Source organism: Penicillium canescens (genome assembly GCF_028828765.1).
Source record: "Penicillium canescens strain IBT 15451 chromosome Unknown utg000009l_segment0_segment0, whole genome shotgun sequence".
Taxonomy (NCBI): Eukaryota; Fungi; Ascomycota; class Eurotiomycetes; order Eurotiales; family Aspergillaceae; genus Penicillium; species Penicillium canescens.
This window is the reverse complement of record NW_026703971.1, coordinates 1104025-1130672: the sequence shown is the minus strand read 5'-3', so window position 1 is coordinate 1130672 and position 26648 is coordinate 1104025. Positions and strand designations below refer to the sequence as shown.

The following is a 26648-nucleotide window of genomic DNA, read 5'->3' as shown; positions in this document are numbered from 1 at the left end:
AAACAGCAAGCTTGGTTAATGGTCTCTATCACCGAGTTGACGCCACAACGTTGCGTCGAAGATCTAGGCGATCTGTGCGCAAGACAAAACCGTCGAGCTACTATTATCGAAGAAATACCAACGTAGACGGATTCTTTAGAGTCAATTGCATAGAATTGAAGACTCATTTTCTAAAACTTGCGCAGTTCTACAGTAGGGTGCATTACCGTGGTGGGCTCCGTCATTGGGGGTGCAACTATACTGGGTGAAGTCTGCGCCCCGTTTAACAAAAGCAAGTGTCGGAGCAAGCTGAGAGAGTGGGCTAGTAATCCTATGACGGATAAGGGCGAGGATGAGGGCAAGCGGAACCAATTTTGGATGCAAAGGTTGATTGATTGAAGAAAGAATGAATATCATGGGGCAGGTCGAAATTCATGGATGGCTCAGGTACACGGTGTTACGACAACCGTAATATCAGGGAAACCGAATTACTCGATAGCGAAATACAAGGTCCCTGCGTTTTATCGAAGAGAGCAACGATACACATATTTGCACCGCTTATCACATATCTATTACCACCCATGACCTTCCCGGCCTGATTTTGAGAGCTTTCAAAGAGCCAGTAAATAGATACCTCAACTATTGACGCTCGACCTCACCTGTTGCTCACCCTAAATTACTCAGTGATATGCGAAACTGAATGACAGATGAACCTCGAAACAAAATATTGCAGAACCATCTAGTGTATTCTGGATACATTGGGTGCTAGTAGAGCTGATTGAAATTCTAGCGTGACGTTTTTGCGACTGTATACCATTTGAGGCACGGGAACGCGATAATTTGATTCCAAGTATTGCTATCAACTGATGTTGGGGTAGCAAATTTCGTGCCATATCACTCTAGCTACCTAAAGTGAATATCACTAGCTCGTACAGACCACCACCCATGCTTCTTCTTGGCGACGGCGCCACGGCGCCAAAAACGTTTGGCGGGAGTTGCGGTCTTCTATCCTGCTCCGAATGGCCTCGCGATGCTTTCTTATTGCAGTGGATTCACCAGCGAACGCTGGAGCCAGATCTGTCTTTCCCACAGCTAGCCTTTTCGTGAGACACCCCATCGTCTTGCCTACCAAGCCACGTCAGGCACCGCCATCTCTTGTTCTAGTTTAGCGGACTCGGATCTGGTTTAGTGGCCCCCAGAGCAGTTTGACGCCTCCGGCTATCCCCAAATTGGGATCTGCCACCTCCAACCGCCTGCTAGCCTCACCTTTGGACTATATAATTTCCAGTGCGTCGCTCGATCATCCTCCTCTCTTTGACTGACCATCCCTCTCTTTCCCATCACGCCCAGCGGTGATGTGATACCGTAACTCCGGATCGCACGGCATTCCGTTCCCGGGGCCTCCCGGTTCCAGCTGATTTCTTCGTCGTCGCCTAGACGTCTCCTCTTCTCTCGGTTGCCTGTAGATGGATCCATCCTATCCTTGCTCAGATTGGGCCGCTGCATTGCTGGTCCCAGTTTCCCGCGATATCGGTGGCGGAAGCGAGCCTGTCATAACCAGTCATAATCAGTGTGGTCCGGGGTATAAAGTGTAAAGCGAAAAAAAAGTTTGGATGGCGGGAGCCGGTCCACTTGCCTTTCGTAGTCCTCGGAGTCAATTTCGTTCGACGCCTGGCTAGATCATCCAATCTGCAGCCTTCGTCAAGCGTAGCGCTTCCGGTGCGGCTGCGGTTGTGGCCAGGAATCGCAGAGATATCCTTCCTTGTAAATCTAACTAGTGAAATATACAGATATACCTGGACGCTGTCTTCTGCTTGAACGGCAGTCGTTGACGGGCCACCTATTGCTGTGACATATCCTGCGGATGCAAGAGTGAGACGAAACGCTCTACTCAGGCGGGATCTTACCGAGAATTGCATAAGCACGGATCAACGAGGACTCCGTACACTCGTAAGGAGTGCATCGAAAGTTGAGGCGTTGTTGATTCTCAACGAACGTAGCGCATCAAAAAGTGAGGGCTTTTTGGTCTTCAGAACTTTGAAGTGGTGCGAGTAGTGAGAGTCTGATACCGGGTCACCAGGCTAGGCCAAAGCTCATAACACACAGTAGTCGGCTTTTACCTGCCACACACACCACACTATAACCTTTTAAACTCAACAACCTTACACCTTCCAAATCACTTTCTGCTGGTCTTGTTCGCTCGTTTCGGCCACTTTCGCAACTTGCCCGAGCATCACCATGCCCCCACGTAGCGCACACGGCTGGCCAGAATGGGAGGAGAAAAACCTTCTCCCATGATTGGATGCCCATCCGGAGCTGTCGTGGAAAGCCCTCTCCGACGCATATTATGAAGTTTCTTTTCACATGCCATCCACGTATAGTAGGGGGTTTGGAGGTACCCAAGGGTACATTTATGCGGCCCACGCGGCTGACTGCAAGGAAGAAGTCGAGATGGCGATGATGAAAAGCTCGATCTCTTGAGTGTCAGTACTGTTGACATAATGTGGGAAATTGTAATTACCTCGAGTGCAATCATCCATGATTTGCCTAGCATACCTATGATGGCAACCATGATGATGATGATGATGATGTATTCATTTGCCCGATGTAGCTCGCTCTATATATATGCTGCTATGCGGGAGTGCTGTCAGGCCTGCCGACAGCTGGAAGGTGGTCGCCAGCCCACTGGGCGACCGTCAGGGAACTCGCCTTGCGAATTTCTGATCAATCGCCCTCGAATCGAAAGACGTAAACTAAACAAAAGAAATGCACGGATGCAAACATGATAAACACAAAGCCAAAATGAACGTCATTTACCCCTGGTCGCGGGTAGGACCAGGGCCCCGCTTCAACACACCATTCCCACGCCCTCTTCTCTCCAACTGTCCAGTCTTGTCGGCTGCCGCTTGCGCGCTCGCTTGGATCAAGGGAGTACAGTGGACCTGGCACTGCACTCCTAATGGGCGCCATCCTTCTTCTTCCGTCACACTGTCTAAGGGATCATTGTCTCCGCTCCTTTGTCGTCCCCTTCCTCGCCCAGAGCCGTAGGGTCGACTGTCTGAAATTGGCCTAGGAGGCTGGTCTTGACCATGAATTCGGCCACAACTGTGCGGGCCTCCGGTCGTGTGAGGAGTTCGTCCCGGTGGAGAGCGACTCCCTGGTATGAGAGAGCGCTTCTCATCCAGTCTCGCTCGTCCTGGTGCAAGGGGCATTCCAGTAGGACGTGTGTTACTGTTTGGCTGCCAAGATCGCAATCACACCGCGCTGTTTCGCGTCGGTTGATACGATTCAGGTAAGCCCCTAGGCCAATTCGCCCAGTTCTAAGCTGCATCAGAATCGATGTCGTCGCTTTGCGCAAGCCCGTCCAGTATTCCAGCGTCTTCTTTGTTGGTGCTTCAATCAAGCGTTTCGTCGGACGACTGGTCGTTTCCTTGGCCCACGTTCTGTCCCACTCCAGCTTCGCTTCTCTGCGAATTCGTCGTCTCGCTGCGGCTGCGAGACGTATGTCTCGGTTGAGAGGGTTATGCAGCCCGTCCGGTTCCTGCGCCGCTTCTTTTGCGTGTTGGTCCACGATCTCGTTGCCAATGACTCCTTGGTGCGCAGGAATCCATCTGAGTTCTGTCCGAATACTTCTGCCGGCAAGTTGTAGGATCAGGTTGAGGCATCCTGCTAGATAGACCTGTCCTGACGGCATCCGCGGTCGCCTCAGCGCCTTCAGCGCTGCTTGGCTATCTACAAAGATGACTACACCGTTCTTCGCCTGCTTAGCCCATGGCTCTGTGCTTTCCAGAACCATTTCAAGTGCCATCTCAATGGCTCGAAGCTCTGCCGCATATACGGTGGACGTATCATCATCTCCCATCTGGCTATGAGCATGTTGATCCTCAAGGTCCACGACCGCTGCCGCTCCGATCCTTCCATCAATTCCGCTCCCGTCGGTGTACAGAATCAAGGGTCTTTCTTCTGGGTCTTTCATCAGGATCTGGTTGTGATTGTTGACCGCAGCTTCTCTGTCCTCGATGATTACCTCTGGTGGCGCTTGCCATGGTGCCAGGACGAATGCCTTTCGACTCTCCCATTTTCTTGCCAAAGTATCCGGGGGAGCCATAAGACATCCGTCCGCCTTCCAAGCTTGCGCCTCCATCGGTGACCATCCAGCCCAGTCTCTCTCATCTGCCGGTCGGCGACGTAACATCGTTGGCGGGACAGCGAACTCTGGTCCTGTCCGTAGTCGAAGGGCCGTTTCTTTCACCAGTCGATTCATGTGAACAGAAATAGGCGGTAGGTGAAGCTCTGCATTCAGTGCCTCTGCTGCCGTAGTTCTGAAAGCTCCACTGATGAGACATGCTGCCTGCTTTTGGATTGCCACGAAAGGCCGACTGATTATGCGTGCCTTGGAATGACTGATGAGCATAGGTTGATACCACGCGGAAACCCCAAAGAGCATCTGCGGGATGATCACCGCTTGGTAGATCTTTCGCATTGCATAGAGTGAGGCTCCCCACGTTGATCCTGCCAGGCTTCGTAGTGCGTGGAGAGAGACACCGGCCTTGGCCACCGCTTTCTCGCGGTGATGGTGGAATTCCAGACCCGGATCCAGCCAATAGCCTAGGTACCGCTCAGCCGTCCTCGTCGCTGTCACCGTGTGTCCTCGTAGAGAAAGCGATGTGTATTGTGGGTCGACTTCCCTGGTGTTTACAAAATGCATGAGTGCATACTTCTTCGGGTCAAAAACTGATGCATGTTTCTCGGCCCATTGGTCGGCTTTGCGGCATGCCGCTCTGAGTTTCTTGATGGTTTCGCGTTCGCTGTCTCCCTTTGTCATGAAGCAAACATCGTCGACCTACCCGTTGCTAGTCACACCGTTACCGCAGTTCTCAACGAGGTCTGCGTTGTAGATGAGATATAGAATGGGTGAGATCGGTGATCCTTGAGGGATGCCTGTAGGTGTCAGGATTCGATCAGATGAGCCCTCGGGCATGCGGATCCGTGTGCTTCGATTGCTCAGGAAGGCCCTCACCCAGGGAACGAAGTGTCCCAGACGTCGTTTCTTGAGGTTGTGTAGTAGACGTTCATGGGAGACATTGTCGTACGCTCCGGACACGTCCAGCATCAGCAGAGACACCACTGGCTTGCCCTTTCCCCATGCAGTTTTGATTCGGTCGATGATAATGTGGATAGCATGATCGGTGGATATGCCCTTTCGCCCGCCTAGATGGGTTCGTGGGAGTAAACCGTTGGTTTCTGCTGCGTAGCTGATCCGTCGCGCGACAACTGCCTCCAGAACTTTCCGAGCGTGTTCAGCAGCGCGACGGGTCTGTAGGATTTTGCGAGCTGGTAGTCACTTTTGCCTTGCTTCCGGAGCACCACCGTGATTGAGCGCTGGAAATGTGACGGGTTGTATCCCGTGTTTATGCATGCGTTGAATAACTGGACCACTGTTGCTAGAACCACCGGTATCTCGATAAGCTTGTGCCAGAGAGAGTTTGGTATACCGTCTTCTCCGGGTGCTTTCCCTGCTTTCGCCCCTCGCACCGCCTCCTGTATCTCTTGAGCGGTGACTGCTGGAAACTCGATTTGCTGTGGGTACTGGAATGAGTCCGTGTCGGATAGATCGGCTGGCGGCGGTTTGGGGAAGAAGGCAATCCGGAATGCCTCTGCCTTTTGATCAACTGTTTCTGCGAGAGTTCCAGGCATTTGGGGATCCTGTATTTTCAGCGAAGGGGTGATACCCTTCTCGTAGGCCCCATCTCGGTTTCTTGCCCATTTAGCCAATCGCCACATACCCTGTGGGCCATCTTCAATGACCTGCTGGACTCGGCGCCGGTGCGCCCTTGACAAGGTTCTCTTGACGAGTCGTGTTTTTCTGTTGCGTGCTTCAGAGTAGCACATCCAGTCGTAGGGGTCTTGAGTTCTCGTATGTTTGCGACGGAGGCGACGAACCTCTTTGACCGCAACTTTACACTCGTCGTCAAAGTCGGGGTTCGACCACGCGGATGGTTTTGCCCATGGGGTTGATTCCTCGATTGCTGTTTGGATCGCTCCCATCAGCTCCTGGCATTTGGCTTCTATCCTTTGCGGATTTGCCCGGTATAGGCCTCCTGTCCGTAGACCTCCTTCGATCTTCTGGATGAGTTTCTGATCATCAGTTGCGTTCCAGTTTCTTCTCTTCTGTTGTACTGCAATGGGTGTAATAATATCAAGCACAGTCCTGATCGGGAAATGGTCGGATGCGTGTTCGATGTCATCCGCCCTCTCGCAATTGATAAGCCTGTTGACAAGGTTGGATGTGATGAAGGTGAGGTCAATCACCGACGACTGATCGTTTCGAGACCAGGTAGGTCTGCCTTGTTGGGTCGTCAACTCGAGTCCCCATTCATTGGCGATTTCTAGGAGTTGCTCGGCCTCCTGATCGGGCCTGGTCCCTGTTCCTCCCCATCTCGGGTGATGCGGGTTCATATCTCCAAGGATGATGTGTTCTCCATGAGGTCGTTTTGACAGCTCATTTCTTAGATGTCTAAGAGTATTGCTGCCCGGCCTATTGTATATGTTGTGTATGAATAGATCTGTCCAGTCTCTGCCCTGATGAGCCTTTCTAAGTTTCAGTAGCTGGTAGTCCTGTGAGACGAGTTGACACGACCAATGGCTCGGGTCAAGCCTTTTAGACACAAACAGGCATACGCCCGGTTGGGAGAGATCCGAGGCTTGGACTTGATCGTCCTGGCCTTGGGTTGATCCATCAGCAGCTGCTTTTGGTGGGTAAATTAGCTGGAAAGTTGCCGTCGCTGGTTGGTGCGTTGTGTGTTGCATTTCGTTCTTCCATGGCCCCTGCACCGCGACGACGTCCGCCGCGAGGACATTTCTGTCTCTGAGGAACGTTGCCATCACTGGCCACGATTTGTGTACGTTGTATTGAAGAATCTCAAACGATTTCATTGATGAGTTTGTTCGTCATCGCTTCGTTCGCTGGCCTCGTGCCATACTTCATCATTTGGGTCTTCGATTGTTGGTGCATCCGTCGGAAAAAGCGGCGGAGATGATCCAATCGGTATCGCTTGCCGCTGCGTGTATTTCAGAATCACCAATTTGCGGTATTCGGGGCTCTCGGGGTCCAATTCCCCCTCGTCATCAGGCCCGGACGTGTTACCGGCCTCATTGACAGTGGTGACCTCGTTGATGAATTGGGTAAGTCGGTGTTCTAGGCTATCCTGCTGAGTGTCAGGTTGAGGGAGATTGGCCGGAGTGGGTTGAATGCTGAGCCATTCATTGTCGTCTGGTTGCTCGTCCATGGTGTCGTCCGGCTCGCCTGTGCGGCGCCTTTTCGAGGCCGCTTGGAACCTTGTTGACCCTTGGCATGCCAGCGGTATCACTGTTGGTTTGGGATTCTTTGGCCTCGTTCTTGAGCCCTTTGGGCGGCCAGGGCCTCTTTTGAGCTGAGTAGGCTGAGTCGGTTCAGTGACCTCCTCTGGTAATGTTTCTACTTCTATCGCTGCAGTCTCCACGTCCATTACAGCATCCTGGGGGTTCCGTGGGGGCTCTTCCCCCCGTTGCCCCTCCGGAGCGTGTATCGACGCTTCGAGTCCATTCGAAACCATGGGGTCTGCCCTAGTCGAAGGTGCTTCGTTGCCGGTGCTTGCCGTCACTCGGAGGTGCATAGGAACGCGGTGATATGCAGGGCAGTTGGCCAGCGCTTGCTCGGCTTCGTTCATCGCTTCAACCTTCACCGGACATTCCCGACTTGTAGGGCGATGCCCTTCACCACAATTGGCGCACTTGACTGGTATCGCTTGCCCCTTCGTCGACGGACACTCCCAGGTCGGGTGTCCGTTGGCGCAGTGACCGCATTTGAAGAAGTTGGAACAGTGTGACTGGATATGCCCCGGCTTTTGGCATTTTCTGCATAGCTTTATCCGCCCCTCACGACAGAATCGCGATGTATTGTGAATTTGCTTCCCCCACACGACTCCCGAGATGATCGCGCGATTAGCCACGACTGGGCTGGTGAACTCGATCAGGATGGAGCCCTCCGCCCTCTCCCCCGGACGGGTCAGCCATCCTAGATACTGGATCTTAGCGCCTTCGCCCCAATTGTTCTGCGCGAGCAGCTCAGCCGCAACGTCGGCCATCGTCTCCGGAGTAACCTTCATCGATTTCACGGGGATATGGTACGCCACCACTCCCCAGGACGGTTCTTGGATCACCGAGCCTGGTCCAAAGGCTCTCAGCCACGCAGCATGTTTGCGGAGGACCTCTGCCCCCGCAGCACTGCTGGCGATCATTGCCACATCCCCCGACGGCAATTTTCGAGCAGCGACAAATGAAGCCTGTCCGGCCAGTACCCCTGAATTCTTCTGACGGGCATTTGATACCCTCTGTCGTTCAGCCCTCTCGACCAAATCTTTTGGTGTTAATCCACGGACTTGCTCGCGGTTCGTTCCGACCTTGACGATGACCTCTCGGTCCTCGCGAAGTTCGATTTCCGGTACTCCTAGAGACGATGTGCCGCCGCTCCGGGTGATAGGAGCCGCAGCCGTAGCCAAGTCGCGCTGCCATTCTTTGGCCCGGAAGTTGCGCCACGCTGCTGCAGAGTTCGCCGCGGGGGTAGATAGTGCCGTCGATAATGTGTTCGTTGTCTTTTCAATAGTATTAATTCGCTGGTTCAGGCGTTCGGTGCCGGCGTTGATCTTGGTCAGCGCCTCAAGCACCTTGGCCATCCCCTGACCGTCTCCCCGTTGGGCGTTTAGTGCGTACTGGCGGACGGCACGAATATATCCAGTGACGTACCGGTCCTCTGTGCCATTGTTCTCGATGTGGTTAAGCACCCGGCGGGCCCCTTCCGCGATGTCGTCCATGGATCGGGGCGGATCCGCGAGGGCCGTGGTTTTTGGCGTTCCTCTCCTGTCAGGGGGCAAAATCTGTGCGTTCGCACCCGTCCCAACCATCGCTGCCATCTCCCCTATGAAAAGGGTATCAGGCCGTAGCGCTTGAGGTTACGATTACGATGAACTAATTCACGAGGCCGTGAGACCTCTGATTGGCTAGATATTTCAAGAAAACGTTTTTGCCAAGAAAGAGTTGTCCCAAGTGAGATCTACGTGGCCAGATACTGCCGACGAAGCCAAAATCTCGCCACAGGCTACCACACCACCTGCAGAGAGGCGTTCTCAAAGACCACGAAAAACATCATATGCCGATATACTTGCACAGTCAAAATACGATAGTTGACTAACATTACTGGGTTTCCTATTTTCCAAGATGTTGTGGTTATTAGTCAGATGATTTCTATCTCCTCATTGGTCAATGTTCCCTTGCCTTCCAAGTACTAGTCAAGCAAACCAATATGACTCTAACTTCTTGTACCTGCCTTTCCTTTTTGATCGTTTCAGGGCATTAGCGTGCGAAGCGCGCGTCACCAGTATTTTTGCACTTCTTGCCCTAGACCTGGGGGGCTGTCCAAGGTATTAGCAACTGCACGTGACATAAAGGGGTTGAAAAGGCAGTAGTGTTTGGCCTGCCGATCTTCGTCACCCGCTGTACCCCAGTATATGGTGGCACTGATACGGCATGCATTGGTGATACGCGATACTAACCGAATTCGGATGGGAGGCGGCCTGCCCGACAACTCCTCAAACCACCCCGCGGGCCGTGTGGTTCCATCTTGCGGCCTATTGATGGATAGGGTCTGGTGCTTTCGAGAGAAAGGAGATTATGTTGTTGGACCTAGATAGTTGTGAGAGACACGCTCGTACTATTGATGTCTAGGGTACGCGCTAGGTAAATTTGGGAAGCGATCGACAAGAGCGCTTACGGAGCTAGGAGAAGGTTCTTTTCTCATCGTCGATTGCCGCTGGGACCGCGTCAGTTGGAGCTATTGAGCCTACTCGTGACATAGCGGGATATTGCAAAGACTTTAGCTAGGAAGAAGAATTCAGTCGACGACGCGATTTGGCAAATGGAGGCTAAAATCAGAATAAGAGCGAGGTAGCCTCTGGTTCAAGATACTGCGCAGGATGCCAGTCAGGTGAAACCGTGTCTCGGTTGGGGCTAATCGCTCGGATAAGCTTTGGGACTCACTATCTTCCCGGTAGTCACGAACTGAGAAATCGATCTGTCCCGATTATACAAGCACATAATCGGACCCTCACCGCCCAAGGTAGCAACAAGCTTTTTTAAAGATGAAGATAGCTCAGGTTGTTAAACGTCGGAAGCGGACGGAAGAGTTCATTTAGTCATGGGCAGACCTGTCTCTGACCGCTAGTGCTAGAGACGGGTATAAAGACCCTCTCGCCATTCACCTAACATTTCTTGCCCTTCATACATTACACTTTTAGTATACAATTCTGCGACCAGACACTAGTTGTGAACGTCTTTTCAGATTTCTTCTGGTGAACTCCTTTTTCCTCGACAACACAACATCAAAATGGTCTCAATCAAGATTTCCTGTGCAACTGTCTTCGCCGTACTTGTTGCCCTAGTCCAATCCTCTCCCACTATCGTCTCTGCGGTTCTAGATGAACGCCAGTGCCTTGATTGTGGTTATGCTGGACCCGTATGTTATTAACCTTCCTATAGCCGAATGTTTTGTATTTCATCCTTTGCTGACGTTACATTTAGTGCTGCACTGCATGCAATTGGATCTGTCAAGATCCGAATAACTCAGACACTTGCGCATATGGCTGCAGTGTGGATGCGTGATTGGATTCATGGATAACGCCTAAGCCTCGCCGTGGCCCTTGGCTCGTCCACAGGCAGCCCGGCCCGGCTTGGACAGCACCCAGGTCGCCCGCCCACAGGATTTTTGGGCTTGCCCCTTTTTGGCTTCCTCGGCATAATTAGGAATTCAGGATGAATAGATCGCTAATTCTGCTTGATATACTCCTTTTTAATATTTGTTTCGCTTAGACGTTGACACGGCTCGCCAATACCACCCGGATACTCTGTACCTGCTTTCCGTATGGTTTTGTATGGTAAGAAGGGCCGGTTCGGGATATCGGCGTCGTAACACGCCCGACTAGCCCCGAAGGCTATGAGACGCCTTCAACAGCGACCTGGTAATTAATTCTTCAATAAAATCGTTTAATTGGCTCCTTCAGTACTAGCATGTACGAGAATCCTTCGACCTGCTAGAATCCACTAATTGCATGCTCTAAAAACAACGCTAAATGTGCCCCCCGAGCGGACGAGGGATAGGTGACAAAAAACACATGGGAAACAGCAAGGATTATGAAGAGAGCATGGAAAAGCCAAATTAACAAAGTTGATTGAGCAGTCTATTAGTAAGAAGAGACAATGGCGGCCATGGGGAAAGAAGGAGGGAAAGATCTGATAGGACCAGAAGGGCTTGTAAAAGGCCCGAAACTGGTTGTGACTGTGATTACCTTCAGGCACACGTACAAAAGAGAAAAGCAGAAAATGATAAATGGGAAAAAACCTCTCTGCAATGATTAACGAAAGGCTGGAAAGCGACTAGACGTCATTGAATCCAGGTCGAACAAGACGGAGAACACACAAGATCAGTAGGGTGGCTGGCCATGCCTGGTATTAGAAAACCTTGCAGTTAGTCAACCAAACCCATTTTGAAATTCCTCAACATGGTGGCTGATTTAATTGCCAGAGAAGCCATCCTTCAGATTAACATATGTGCTGGTGGGATAGTTCAAGTTGTTAAGAGACTGATCCAAAGAGCCAGCGCCTCCAAACAGAGAGACAGTGGTGCCGATGAGACTCAGAGTATCGTTTCGGTCCATGCTAACTTCCCACCAGGCGGTGCCAGCAAGACCCAAACACTGAACATACTCAGCCTTCAGGGCAGCTATCTCAGGAGTATCATAGCTAACCAGGTATTTCTGCTTGGCGTCGTAGCTGTAGCTTCCACCAACACGAGGAATGTTGACAACCTTAGCGTTGAATCCTGGTAGGGGAAGTGCGTTGTAATTCCAAAGCCCTGCGGTACCAAGACTGCCCTGTGTGCCGCCATTGGAGAACTTATCCCCCACGCCATTAGTGCCATTGAAGACACGACCGTACAGCGGGTTCTCCAAAACGAGCTTGTTGGGTGGAACATGACCGTTAAACATGTAAAACTCAAGGCTCGAGTTTGTATCATAATCAGTTGCACGTGGATTGCGGACATCCGGGAACAAGTTTGACAAGCAGCCAGAGTAATTGCTGAATCCGGGTCCCATGTAGTCCAAAGCCATAACAGTGTAGAAATCGAGATACGGGGTCATGCTAGTGAGGTCTAACATGACAGCCTTGTCCTTGTCCGCTGGAGAGGCATAGCTGATCTGGAATGGGGATGTAGCGGCGGTCTTCTCCGCTAATTGGTCCAGACTCTGGCGCAGACGCTTGAGCAAATCCACCATCTGAGCCGCTTGACTGTGATCTGCGACGTACTCATAGTCGATATCAATTCCATCGAAGCCGAGATCTGCGACAAATTGGACGGCCGTATCAACAAAATTCTGCCGCTTGGTGCTAGATACAAGCATAGGGGGAAATTCTCGCGGTAGCTCCAGCCACCGATGGAGAGCATAGTTTTGAGATGGCGGTGCTTCTTCTTCAACAGGAACATCTGCTTGATATTCCCATATACATTCTCTCCCGGTGTAGTGGTATTATCTCCAGGGTACGCATACTGGAGATCGGCCCAAGTGTCACTCAATATACTATGTATAACGTCTGTTAGCTAGGCCTACTCTCTAAAGACGTGGATGTGTTCATACACGCTGCCAGTAGTAGCGTTGACGTTGGCGAAAGCATAGACAAGATGGGTCAAGTTCTCTGCTGGAACATCGGTGATGAAGTATTTGGCTCCGTAGATATCCTGTATTGCGAAAGCACTATTAGCTAAAAGCTCGTCAGGGAATGAAAATTCAGCGTGAGTTCGCTCGTACCCAGTTGCCGAAGTAGGCAACGGCTTTCATCCCACCGTGGATTCCACCGCGGTTGCCGCAAGAGATTTCAAACTTGCCATCTCTATGATAATGTCTAGGCTTCTCATGCTGACCCAAGACACCGACAACAGCGACGAGAAAAGTGGAAAGGGAGCTGAGACGCATTTTGCAACAGTGATGTTCTAGGCGAGGTCTTCGGTTTGAAATGATCAGTTCAAGGAATGACTAAGGTAAGTATACAGGAACAAGGAATGAGTGGACGGTTCAACAAAAGTAACCGGGCGATACTGTCCTCGAAACTGGTGCAAATGCGACCCTTTCATAATTTAGTGAATATGGGGTTTCTTAAGATTACAGTCAACCTTGTATGCAATTCCCCTGTTGGATCCGGCAAAAGAAACACAGGTAGCAGCCATCGGACGCCCCGAAAGGCTCGATTCATCTTAAATAAAGTTCAGGAGCAAAGGTAAGCCCGGTTGACGCACCACTGGAGCTCCATGAAAGTGCGGAGCTAATTAGAGCAGATGATTTATCCAGCCGAAATTTCTCCATCGGCATAACATTGAGTTCTAGAGGAACTTCGGGTGGATATATGGGAATAAATTACTTCAGTTTTAGGTAACGGATCCGCAGATCTTGCGACCAAGACCAATGGGTGGCGCGATGAAAAATGAGGAAACGCAGATAAGGTATCTCTCTTACTTTTCGGTACGGAGAGACCTTTTGTGTGCCTTACTAGTCACCGCGTACGTACTCCGTAACCGTAAGCAAAATTGCCAAGAAGCCAACAGGTCCTACACACCTTATTCAAAATGCTCGCCATTCTATTGGCCGGCTATGGGCCTTTGATTCGAGTCGGAATGATGGCTAGTAAGCACGCGCCCCCACAGTTGTGGAGTAGCATCTGTACCTTGTGGTAGAAGTTTATTCATCGAGCGCTATACACCACAAGCAGCGCCACAATCCATGAGCGTAAGCCCCGACTCAGTTCATACCACCTCCGTACTCTGTCGGTATTATTCGAGTCTAGGATTGTCCTAGAACCTCGGGTTCCTTTTCCGCGCCCACTGCATTATCTACGGAGTGCCCAATTTTCCGACACTTAAGTAGAAGTCATCTGAGGGGTTGTCTCATTTATTAATACCCTACTGTTGCTATGACTTTCGCTAAAAGTATCTTTGTCTATCTTCCTCGTAGCTGTAGTGGAGCATTTACCAGCTACTTCCGGGTAGTTGCATCCAGTTGACAGCTGTTCTGTCTCTGCACTTGCCTGTGTTGTGATATGAGGCTGGTGCAGATCAGGAACCATGCCGAACCATCGGAATTAATCCCGAAGTATGTATACGAAGAACCAAGTTGATTTGGAAATCCTTCTCGTTATAGCCTCCCTCATGTTTCCCTCTGGATAAATGAAAATCCATCTTCCTTGGAACTACAACAAGACCAAGTGGCTCTTAAGAATTCTTAAGACTGCAAGCAGGTACAAAATAACGGCCCACTTCATCTTCGTGGTTTTTCGCGTTGAAAAGGCGCGCTGCGCTCCAGAAACAGTGGTGTTTAGAGTTCATGGCCAAACACGGCCAGAGGCGATCGAGAAATCCGCGTTCCAGAAACCGCGGGTTTTCGAGTTCACGACCAGCAGAACTCCGAAACGGTCACTCTACCAGGGGATGAACTTAAAATGTGCTTAACAAATTTATTGCCACGCCCATTTTGACGCCTGGCATGGAAGGGAGGGAGCTTGGTTCTTTCAAACAATTAATGGTGTCCGAGGAACGCATCAAGTCTTGGTCTGTTATGACAGGGAATTTCTGATTTTGAGGGCCAACAGAAAAAATGAATGTCTGCTTTGGGAAATTTGCCAAATGCACAGCGTAGCTAGCCTGAGCTTCTGGCCTCTAAAACTTTTTTATTTTCCTATTTTATTTTCACAGAATAATAAGCAAGGAACCTAGGACAGGAAGGGGACTTGAATTGGAGGCCTTAGGAATATGGCAAGAAAATGGGCACAGCTTGGTTGTCCAAGAGGATATCGTCCTTGACGGGCAGGTTGAAGTAACTTCTGCAACTGGGGGGTGCCTGGGTATTAGGAGATGCGCGTGATTTAGAGTGGAGACTGTTGTCTAGCCAATCTTGTTCAATGAATACCCTACTTCTTTCACTTTTGTTTACAGTCAACTCTCGCTTATACCACGGTGGGATATTGCACATTCTTGATAATAACACATCCCTTGCTTGGATGGCCCCTTCATTCCAGTTTTTTCCATATAAATTGACAGAATATAACACATTTTGTTTTACCACACTTTCTTCCTCTCAAATCTGCTTAGTCAGCGCAATCAACCAATCAGAATGCCTCAATCTACAAGCTCTCCTACCCTCCCGACCCCACCCAAGCGCGTCAGAATGGGACCAAAGCGTACCAATTTGGGTATATCAGACGCGCAGAAACAGGCACTACGGGCATTTTGGTCTAATACTAGCCCAAAGCCCACGCAGACTGCATGTGCTAAGTGGTTTGAGGACCAATTCAAACAAGTGATTGACCGGTCAACCATATCAAGGATCCTTTCATCCAAATACAATTATCTTGATACGGGCCCTGCAGGGGCAAACAAACGATCTTCATCCTCTCATTGGCCATTATTGGACCAAAAGCTATATGACTGGGCAGATAACCATATTGGCAATGGAATACCAATAAATGGCCCTTTGATCCAAACTAAAGCAGCTGAGCTTTGGAGACAAATACCGGAATACAAAGATCGGACCAAACCTCAATTCTCTGAGGGTTGGTTAACTCGCTTCAAACAACGCCACTCTCTTCAATATCATACTTTCCACGGAGAAGCTGCCTCAGTCCCATCCTCGGTACATGATCAGATCAAAAGCACCAAATCGATTTGCAATCAATTCAAACCGTCCGAAATCTACAATATGGATGAAACTGGCCTATTTTGGCGACGTATGCCAAATGGTGGTCTTTCAAAGGGAAAAATTGCTGGCAAAAAGCTTGATAAAACACGAATCACTATTGTTGTTGCATCAAATGCGGATGGTTCCGATCGAGTCCCTTTATGGTTGATTGGCACAGCAAAAACCCCTCGCGCACTCCGGGGGTTAATTTCCGAGCTCTGGGATGTGTTTGGCGTCACAACAAGGCAGCATGGATGCGTCATGACATTATGGAGGACTGGTTGCGATCTTTCTATGGGCGTATTCCCTTAGATAAGAAAGCTTTGCTCCTTTTAGACAATGCTTCACCACATGTTATTGGACTCCAGCGAGCGCCACCACCACCCCGGATTACGGTTGTTTTTTTGCCAGCAAACGCAACTTCAATTTATCAACCCTTGGACCAAGGTATTATCCAAAACTTGAAGCACCATTATCGGAAGAAATGGATGCGCTATATGATTGCTTTTCTTGATCGTGGGATAGACCCAAAACAAAGAATGAGCATTTATTATACTGTTACCTGGGTAACGCAAGTTTGGAGAACAAGTGTATCAGACCAAACGATTATCAATTGCTTTAAACAAAGTACTTTGATTAGTCCAAAGTCTATACCTATGCCTGAGTCCGCGCCCGAGTCCGCACCTGAGTCTGCACTATTTTCCGAGCCCGGATTGAGTGATGAGATTGAAAGTCTATATAATCAAGCAATTGATAAGCTTGGTGATAAAGATATTGTGCCATTTGACGAGTTTTTGAACCCTTCGGACGAAGACATGTTAGAAGATGGGACTGAAGGGCGAGATGAGACCAATGAGCAAGATATATATATTGCCCCAACAACCTCAGAAATTCAGGATATTGACATTGATGGGCCCCCACCTGAGCTTCTGTCTAATTCTGCTATATTGGACAGCCTCCAGGATATCCTACTATGGGTTTGTAGCAAAGAAAAGGGTACCTCGGACCATATTAGACAAATTGAGAGCTTAATCAGCGACTTTGGCAGGATTCAGATTGATGAGAAACGTCAGGTGACTTTGGATCAGATGATGGGATGGAAGACTAAATAGGTATTAGGGCTTAGAGTTAGCTTGTCAAATATTATGTCATCCTCTCACCAAAACACAACTCAATTATACCACGTAATTTGGCTTGGATAGTATGCTGTGGTATAAGCGAGAGTTGACTGTATATCCAACTGCTCCTGCTGTGTCAATGAGCGATTAAGTTAAAAACAGCGAGAAATGTAGCCATTGGAGGTATTTCGTGCCAGAACCGAGTCGTTGAATTAGGTGGCACCAAAATCTCCGGTGCAGTTAAGCTGTGTCCAGGCAATTAGTTGAAATGGAGCAAAAAGCATCTTAAACTCGTCAGCGAAGCCGCGAGGAGGAATATTCTATTTACTACGTTGATGGCAGGCTGAACATCAAGTCCAGGTCTCGGCGCAGCCGCTACAGCCGTAGCTATAGCTAGAGTGATCATTGCGGCTAGTATCATGGTTTGCATGCTTAGCAAACGAGGACCTGCGGTCGACCAGGTTAGGGGCTGCCCGGTTTATATCGGGGCGGTAATGACGTCAATGAGGGCAATGACCGGTCGGTCGGTCGATCGGTGAACAGGAGGGACTTTGAGCAAATAATAATACCAACTTCTTTCCGCAGGCAAAGAAGCCGAGGACCGATAGTACAGAATTTCGGTTGGCTGATGGAAGATTATAATCAGTTATCCTACGTGTTCTGGCGCTTTGTGAGCCTCAAAAAGTTGCGGTCCAACCGGGTTTCCAACCGGCCGATAACAAGCAAAGCCGAGCGGTGTCGTTTGCATATTGTGGAAAGACATTGTTCACTTCCAGGTCAAAATATAGCTTCACGCTTAACCACCTATACATGCATTTTTGTGTTCCAAGGATGTAATATGATTCGCGTGCGATCAATAATATCGCTTGAGGTAAAGCGGAAATGCTTCCATGGGCCAATGATGTCTACCTCGCTCTACATTCTCCCGTATACTTTATAACCGGTGCCATTTGGGGCTTACTTACTTCTGAAAGCCTTCAATCGACCTCTGGGCGCACATGAATATGAATTGGTTGATTGGCACTAAACTGTGGATAGATGCAAGGTATGAGGAGCTCATGATCTATTTGTTTCAGATAATGATAATGTGCCAATTAAACAGATCCAAGAGATGTTTTCATCCCTCAAAATCTTCCCGAAAAGTAGGCAGCTCTGTGCCTCCTGTGGAGTGTGCTGAATCTACAGGACGAAATGCACACACCAGCCTACCCGAGATCGGCACACTTCGCTGCCAGCTTTGCCATGGCCCTCGATCGTCTTTCTATCATGTCAAGCACCGAGGAGATCCATTAATGTTCCCTCGAGAAGGGATCTGCTCAAGAAGGCGGACCGGCTGTGCGGCGAACAAGGCCAGGCTCCAAACTTTCCATGGTGCCCTCCCTGTGATACATGAACTGCCGGCGGAAGATACAGTTACCAATGAGCTGAAAATTCAACCATTGTGCTGAGACCGCGTCAATCGAAGAGGCCTCCACTAGAGGCAGGCACAGCGGATTCGACGCGCGGCGGATTTGACTGAGGCGGTGAAACCAACCTATGCTATTAGGGCGCAGAATGACGCTGGTAGAAGTTCATAGTTCGGTGACTGTGATCGTAGGCTTTCAGCGCCCCTGTGCCAATCTATTTTCCACCCACTTCGAGTGGTTGCTCATTTCGACTTTTCCAGTTTGCGTATCGTTTTCTTTGGGCAATGGATACTGTAGCTTTCGGCTGTCCGTTGGCAATCGTCGTACTTGGTGGATAAGCTTATCCTCCCCTGCCCCTGAGGCTTGGTGTGCTGGAGCCTGGCAGTCTACTGCAGACTTGACGCTGCCAGAAAAATCTTCGTCACCATCCGGTGCAGGGCTCATATCGGGGTCGAGAACGATCAGCTGGAGATTCCTCCCTGCGTGTGGCTGTACAGCTTTCGTCACAGCCCCACTTATTGATGGACCTGCACATACTGTATGGGCTGTTAGCATGGTAGCCGCAATGTTGCGCCTTTTCAACGAGCGATGATGGTAGGATGTTGGACTGGGGACACTCACCCGCTACAGCCATAGCTCCGCATCGGTTATCGAGATGCCGTGCAACTTCTTCCTCGATCTTGATAGAGCCAAAAAAGTAACAAAGCATTGCGTTATGCTCGTAGGAAAGGTTTTCCTGGGGGCTTGACTGAGTACGCGGGCAGTAGATGCTGAATCGCAAAATCTGAAGCACGGTCAGATCGCAGCGCCCAGGATGAGCTGCACTAGCAAAAAGCTCACCTTGAACGATCTCCAGTCGCGATTGAAAAGGTCTTGCATCCATTTATTTACCCATTGAGGATTTTCTGTCAGAACTTCAGTCAGCAAAGGTGGCTTTCAGACTTCAAAGTACTTGTCGGGGATAAAAACATGCCATCTTTGCCAACTTGTCGCTTCCAGAGAACCTCTAGTTTTCGCACCATCACTTCACGCTTGCGGCTGGCCTCCACCAACATCTCAATATATGAAAGCGCTCGGAAAAACCCAATGTCCTCTACCACGAAGAGGATGGTACCGAACCGATAGAAATCCAGCGGGTGTCCGTAGGGTCCGAGTATGATGGCCGACTGCTTGGCTGGAGATCTCAGTGCTTCGTGGTACAGCTTTCGTGCAAGCCCGGGTCGAGACTCTGCTACCATACGGACTATTCTTTGAGTTGGTCCATCTTCCCAGAATGCAATATAAAACCGAGGAAGTTGAATGATCAGGGGGCACCCACGCCCCAGTACTCACAACATTATTCAGTGGATCTACCGCAAATCACGCAACAATCCAGCCGCCTTGAAAATGAAGCCCAACCGACCTCCATGTTGCAGCGACATTGTCACCCCTCCAAAAGACCATATGTGCAAATGCTAGAATTGTCACCCACCGTTATCGAACAAACAAGCGTCGACCACGACACTGAATGCGCACCCGTCCTGCCCGCGCATCGTAAGAAATACTCTAAGGAAGAATGTTATTACACCTGGCACCAGCGCGTTGTTCTCCAGAAAAGTTGGGCCACTGTCCTCAAGAACTTCAACAGCCGATTCCCGAACCGTCAACGTCTTACTGCCAAGCGTTATGCCTATGCCGGGATTCAGAACAAAATCAATCGTTTCACCAAACTGGAGAACTTGCCCAACTATCGAGACCGATTCAATGACGCTAATGCTTCCTTGACCGATAAGGATTTCATCAAATCTTGCACGAATGTTTGGTTCCCTTGGATGGAATGAGTTCCGCTTTTGACATGGACTTTGTTACTGGAAACATCAAGAAAAGGCCAGACCGTGGTTATATGTTTTAATGATGCTGGGTACCGCGCAGAACCAAAGAAACTTTATTCAAGAAGGTCGGCCATATCATTCATATGCCATCGCCGTCTGTCTCGTGAAGCCAGGAGAATGATATCATGTTCGTCGTGGGAGAGAGGGGGATCTAATGTAGAATAAGGCCAATGGTGCTCATATATCTGTCTGCTGAAAAGTCCCATCGGATCTGGTATACAGTTGATGTTGTGTTGTGTTTATGTGTCATGAACGTTTGAAGCAGCATATTATGGTGATAATGTGGCATCGATACCCAAGCCAACCTCTGACTGACGAAGAAGATCATTCCCTTCTTTGGTAATCTGTATTTCCTCCATGAGACCAAAATCGATAGCACATGTAACTTGCTCATTTGGACAAAGAACCTGGCGTACTCAGAGCTTCAATGTCTGCCGTCCATCTCTGGATCATTTGGGGAGCTTGTACTTCAAATATAGAAGGATGCTTCGCCATATAATCCTGCACAATGGCCAATGACTGCAGAACTTGTATCTTTTCAAGATGCGCTGCAAGTCCAGCAAAATCTGCTTCCTTAGAGTCTTGGTTCTGGCTGAGCTCAAGGAATCCACTCGGCAATGGAGCATGGATATCTGGTGAAATAAGTGGGCGGCGCACATCGTGGGGATAGACTGGCCGGTCGGTGACAAGCGCTTCAGAAGCATCGCTGAGTAGAGGCTGCAATCCATTCCACTTTGGACTTGCAAAGTCCTTTGAAGATGAAGGAGGACAAGACGCGAAGGTTGGCTCGTGACCGCTCGAGCAAATATCGGAATCCGTATATTGGCTGAAGGGCGCGGAACTGCATTGTACGGCCTTTGGGTCAGCTTGGGGTTTGTTCAAGTAACAGAAATTTCGCAATCCAAACCTCTCGCTTCCGGCTCTAGCTGAAGAAGCTATGTTGACGTCCAATTCTGGTTGGGCGACCTTTGACTCGTCGCTTCTCTCTTGTGGCAGCCGTCGGCTCTTTCGGCGCTTCCGAGGCTTTAATCGCAACGTGTCATCGAAATCGTTGGTTTCAGGGCGGTCTTTCTTAGGTCGAGGTCGGATGGCGCGATATTTGGGGGACGAGGGTGGGGGAGAGGGAGAGACCGCGCGTGGTGCTGCCAAAAAGGGTGCTGGAGGAGGTTGTTCGTAGTCGAAGTCGTGAAAACTAGTCTCAAGGAACCTGGTGTCCACTACCGGAGGGTATATCGGAATATATTGCGGGGAGGTATATGAGCTTGGGTAACTGATCTGACCAAATGAGAGCTGATCTCTAGTGCCCATGTTGATCCGGAGTGGAGGCTTTTGAGCGGAGACGTGGGATTCCCCTAGTATATGAGGAAAGGAAAATCTCAGGGTATTTCTTAGCAATGAACAGTATATCAACAATGGTAATAATGGAATTGATGTTTTCACGTTGCCGGGGAGTACTGTAGGATGGGTCTTTATAATTGACAATTGGGGGGAGGAGATTGGCGCTTCTTCTCGGTCACAGGGCATTGCATTAGTGAGTGCCTCTAACTACATACGACCTCATGTTCGTATTTCTATTGGAAGCTAGCGTAGACGAATTAAACTTTGATTTTGGCAGTCTGATTGACGCTCGACTGCCCAAATCCCAGATGAACATTACTTGTTGTTGCGAGATTGACATTAGGACTGGATCTATCTAACGAAGTCTGGGTTGGACTGCAGGGGTTGGTGGGGACTTCCATGAAGGGAGCGCCTGTGCTGAAGCTGACGGGGATTTTATCGTAATACATGCTACCAGAAAATTGAGTTAGCCTGAATTTGTGTGCCCAAGAAGACTGTGAAGGACAGTTACCTGTAAGTAATTTGTGAAGGAGGCTGGACGAGTAGATGAAATTGTATCCTGCCTCCCGGTCAATGCGCCTGATAACCGGAAGGAGCGATTGCTTTTCCTAGACATTAGAATGGGCTCGCCCCCTGACTGAGAGAATAACAGTGCCTGCATTCATCGCTGGTGAAATACCCTAGTAACAGAATACTGAATTGGATGTAAGAAGGCTGTTTCTCTCGCCTTCCAAACTCAGCCATATCTCCTTCGCTAGTACATACCGTAGACGTTATCTGTTCAATGAAGATGCCTACCAATTTGGGACATGCATTGCTCATCATTGGCTACTTTCCCTCACTAGTCTGAAGCCCCATGGACTTCGGTTTAGCCCCTCTTGCACTAAGGGTCGTATTGACCGGCACATTGACTGGCGCCTCCTACAGCTAGCACTTTCGCTGCAGGTCCACACAGCGGTTTTACAGAGACTCCTTTTCAACTGTTATCACGGTGTATCCTTAGGTTATGTACTGCTAAACTATGGTATTAAGCGGCGCCCAGATGAAAACCTCCACCTTCATTGCGCACTATAATGGTGTTGCTTATGGTCAAAGCAACGTTTGGATACACTTCTTGCATAAAGAATCATCTCATCACGTCGGGTTGTTTATGCGCCCATTGAAAGACTGTTGTAATTCCAGGCAGCATTGTGTCTTCTCAGGTGGTACTACATAAGGACTCAGTTGATGGGCGCCCACATGGCTTCATATCGGTATTGAAGACTTTCTGGATAAAGAAAACCCATGATAGTGTTTCTTTGTCTTTTTTGGTAACCTCGATGTCTCTCCAGGAAGTGCAAAATTTCCTAGGGGAAGCGTGATCATATTCTCCGTTGAAAAGATGGAATAGAACTGCTTTCATCTCTTTGACTTGTTAGTTGGCGTAAGCAATAGGCTTCATGCTTACTTACCACGGGCATTCATCTCGCGAGGACGCGTGTATCTAACTTCTTCTGGCCACCAACTCGGTCTCTCCACATATGGTGGCCGTTTAGCATTTGTGATAATAGATATCCACTTATTAAGAAGATCACGACACATTCTTGAATCCAGGCTATTGAAGCTTGCTTGATAAAGTTCCTTCAAAGTTCGAGGGGCCCGGGGTCGCTTTTGCGACTGCACTCGGCGACAGAGTACCCTTATGACTTGGTTTGCTATAGCGATATGCTTCCCCTTGGCATTCCTGAGTACCTCTGAGTACATAGTATTAGTAGTGTTTTTGAGAGACCCTGGCCTACATACCGTTTCCGTTGTTTTTGCTTTCCACATGCACCGCAGTATTTGCATCACAAACTGGGAGGCCTTCAGTATAATTCACCACTGCCAAAGTAGTGTGCAAATTTGGATTGAACTTTGAAAGAATATCTGGAATGAATTGCGAGAACTTGACTTGATGTATAACCGGCGTTTCACTAAGACCAGTTGTTGCGCCTGTGATCGAAAACGCTCTTCGCCTTGTTAATAAATGGAAAAAGATTCATAGAATGCAGACTCACACGCAATTAATGCTGGCGGTAGAATGGTCAATGGGGAGGTATCTCAATTAATGGCATGAAAACATACTTGTCCTGGAAAATAACCCTGGACCACCCAACCGTCGGGTTCTCAACTAAGCACTTTGCCACGCACGACTGTTCCAGCAATTCATGAATCAATCCGGATCTCCGACAAAGCTTTTGCTTTTTCAGTTCCACAAGGGCACTGCATTCAGGATACCACCTGTCGATATAAGCACGGTTCAACGCAGGGTAACTAATTACCTACTTCCATATCCTGTTGGCAAATGTGAAATGCTGCCACTTTAGATAGAAATGGAACCCATTTAAGTCTGCCTGAGGCCCAGCTTGCGTCAGATTTGCATCGATAATGTGACAGAAGATGTGGTCATTCATGTGAGACTCGCCGATGTGGCAGGGGTATTCCTCATCGGTCTTGTCAAACTGGCCAGAGAATTGTCCGGGCGCATGCTTAGTCGCTTCAATGGGGGTAAGGGTGTACGCCTCTGATGGCTTGGTGTGATCTAGGCGGGACGGTTGGTTGTAACTGCGCTCTTCGACATCAGACACCACGGGTAGAGCTGATGGCTGGTAGTACGAATTCGAGAATGTAGGAAGAACTGGAGGCATAAAGTTTTCAGTCTGGGAGGATCTTCAAACGAATGTCAGCGGGGCACTACGCAGCCCAGTATTGGAGGGCATTTTACTCAGCTCTCTCTGACTTGCCTGTTTTTGAGATTCAAGGCCTGCCGGCGCTCGCTGTATGCCGGTAAATCCCCACGACATGGCCTCATATTGATCTCAGTGACGTTTGTGGGGTTTGGACTAGGCCTGACAAAGCTCGCTGCAATGGTATTACTGTTGTATGATTCAAAGGAGAGGTAGGACTCGACTTGCTGGGTTCGCAAAATGCTGCAAGTGCTGAGGCCCCCTTTTTCGTTGATCCAGGGGATCGAGGGATTTGACCCAGGAAATCTGGGAGCCTTCCAGTGTTCTTGAACTTTTTGTGAAAGGTCAGTATTTGGTTCGTAATAAGAACGGAAAGCTCATCGTACGCCGTTGGATTTGGCCGTCCAGAAGCTCTGGGTCGGGGCCTTCGTGACCTTTTACAAGGAAATCGGTGAGGTTGGCTGACTGTTGAGGGTATATCTGAGGTCTGTAAAATTGGGTGCTAGGTACCGGTTGAGAGCCAGCATTCTCTTGAGTAGCCCAGTAGGGATCGAAAGGTGTAGGCACGGTAAAACTTAATGTGGTACTATTAGTATCCATGTTTAAGCGACACGCCAGCAAGAAAGAACCTCAGGATGCTGGTCCGCATTTAATACAGGCGAGAGAACAGCGGTAGAGTGAGAATCCACTAGTCTTAAACTAAGCAATGGCTGCATAGAGTGAGATACAATTTCTGGTACCCTTGACGCACAGGCAGTGCTCGCGCGACTATTGGGTACCACAAAAGCAGTCATTATTTGACGGGCCTGCCCTTCTTTCGCCTGCTCTGCTCCACTTTCCAACCCAGTGAGCATGTGAATTATAACTACAGTTGAAAAGCCTCGTTTATTTCCGGTGGGCTTTTCCATTCTATCCTGCATCAAGAGACGATGTGTAGTCCCTTATGTTTCTCTCATTTTAGTTTTTCCGGATGAGATTGCTTTACGCCAGGGAATATGACCAGGGAATATGGCTTTGTATATACAAACTATAGTCTGGAACCATTTCCAACCATGACAAATAACGGTCGAATAGCTCACTTCGACGGCTTGTCTGAATGATCCAATAGAGCTGCGCTGTATTGTATGTAACCTTAAGCGCTCAGAAAATAAGGTAAAAAAGATTGCCGCTCTATCCCTGACCCATGAGGGTCTTGGAATGTCCCACTGCGCACTGACGCCAAATTAACTCTTCTTTTCAAAAAGATGCAAATACCGACTTTTTGAAAGACTGTGTATGTAGTAAAAGTGGGACGCAACTCGTGTTTCTGATTGGTCAAGCAACCCCTTGCTAGTATGTAATATAATGAGGGCCCGAGAGCATCCCATCCCAGCACATAAAAGGCGACCAGCCCAAGAGTCCGAAAGATACGTCTTGTCAGTGAATAGCTTTCCACCACCCCCCACCCCCGCCTTTGAAATGTCGATAATCTCCCTAAATGGCGTAAGATCTCAATGATTTCCTCTACTCAGCTATATACTGAATGATACAGTTTCTCATCCCCAAAGCAGGTCTCCAAAATAGCGCAGCAACGACGCTGATAGCGCAACAAGTGTGGCATCTAGGCACAAAAGAGGTCAAGCGAACAATAAGGCGGCATCACAAGCCCAATGCTCGAATTGCATCCCTGGTCTCTCCCTGCCAGGCCCTCAGAAAGTACCAATACCGGTCCTGGGTCAAGCGCAGAGCTTTGGCCAAAAACTGTCTCCTGAACAAGTATGCGCATTGTGTGGCAAGCAAACTCACTGATCGTGCTTTGGTTATGCTTTCACTCTTCGCCTGGCATTTTGACTCGAGAATGGTCCCTCTCTCTCGAGGTCTTATTCAATTCTTCGCCAAGCCTGACGACCAATTTGAATCGATTTGCGCATCGATTCACCTCAGCTACACCAAAATGTACGGATCGCTCTCGTTGGCGGACTTCAAAGAGAAATTGAGCCATCTATTAGGGTTTCTAGAATGGCACGTGATCAAAGGCGACGCGGTCTTGTATATCTACATGGGGGTTCAAAAGTATCTTCCCACTCCACTTTTTCGGGTCCCTATGCAAAATATATATATCACTTACACTGTATATAGCACCACTATTTTATGGTCTATAATATTATAATTAAATTTTAGGGTTGCTTAATAATAGCACTTTCGAAAATTCGCTTAATATTTGGTGTAATACCCCTTAGCCTTCCTCACTGCCTGTAAACGTCTTCCCATGCTCAATATTAGCGAATCTATCTTTGACTAATCTAATGCCTTCCAAGCTTCCACTAGGCATTTTTTAAAATATTTCTAGTCTGCCTCCGACCTTCCTTAGCCAATAAGCTCTAGAAACATCGCAAAAAGCTTCACTTTTAACCAGCGCCATACCGGTTCAATTGGGTTT

General features: G+C 49.1%; 3 protein-coding genes across 3 annotated transcripts; 1 reads left to right on the top strand and 2 right to left on the bottom strand.

Moving 5' to 3' along the window:
- Positions 1 to 1197: 1197 nt before the first annotated feature.
- Positions 1198 to 1485, bottom strand: N7446_011915 (uncharacterized protein; the record flags this gene model as incomplete). The annotated part of the gene is made up of 1 exon (XM_058520657.1): positions 1198 to 1485. One exon carries the CDS (start codon positions 1483 to 1485, stop codon positions 1198 to 1200), a length of 288 nt encoding a protein of 95 aa, XP_058366943.1.
- Positions 1486 to 11582: 10097 nt separating this feature from the next.
- Positions 11583 to 13040, bottom strand: N7446_011914 (Endochitinase B1; the record flags this gene model as incomplete). Its single annotated transcript, XM_058520656.1, has 4 exons — positions 11583 to 12409; positions 12502 to 12647; positions 12705 to 12805; positions 12876 to 13040. 4 exons carry the CDS (start codon positions 13038 to 13040, stop codon positions 11583 to 11585), a joined length of 1239 nt encoding a protein of 412 aa, XP_058366942.1.
- A 6726-nt stretch (positions 13041 to 19766) lies between these two features.
- N7446_011913 (uncharacterized protein) lies at positions 19767 to 20135 on the top strand (the record flags this gene model as incomplete). Its single annotated transcript, XM_058520655.1, has 1 exon — positions 19767 to 20135. The coding sequence occupies one exon, from the start codon at positions 19767 to 19769 to the stop codon at positions 20133 to 20135; it is 369 nt and encodes a 122-aa protein (XP_058366941.1).
- Positions 20136 to 26648: the final 6513 nt, after the last annotated feature.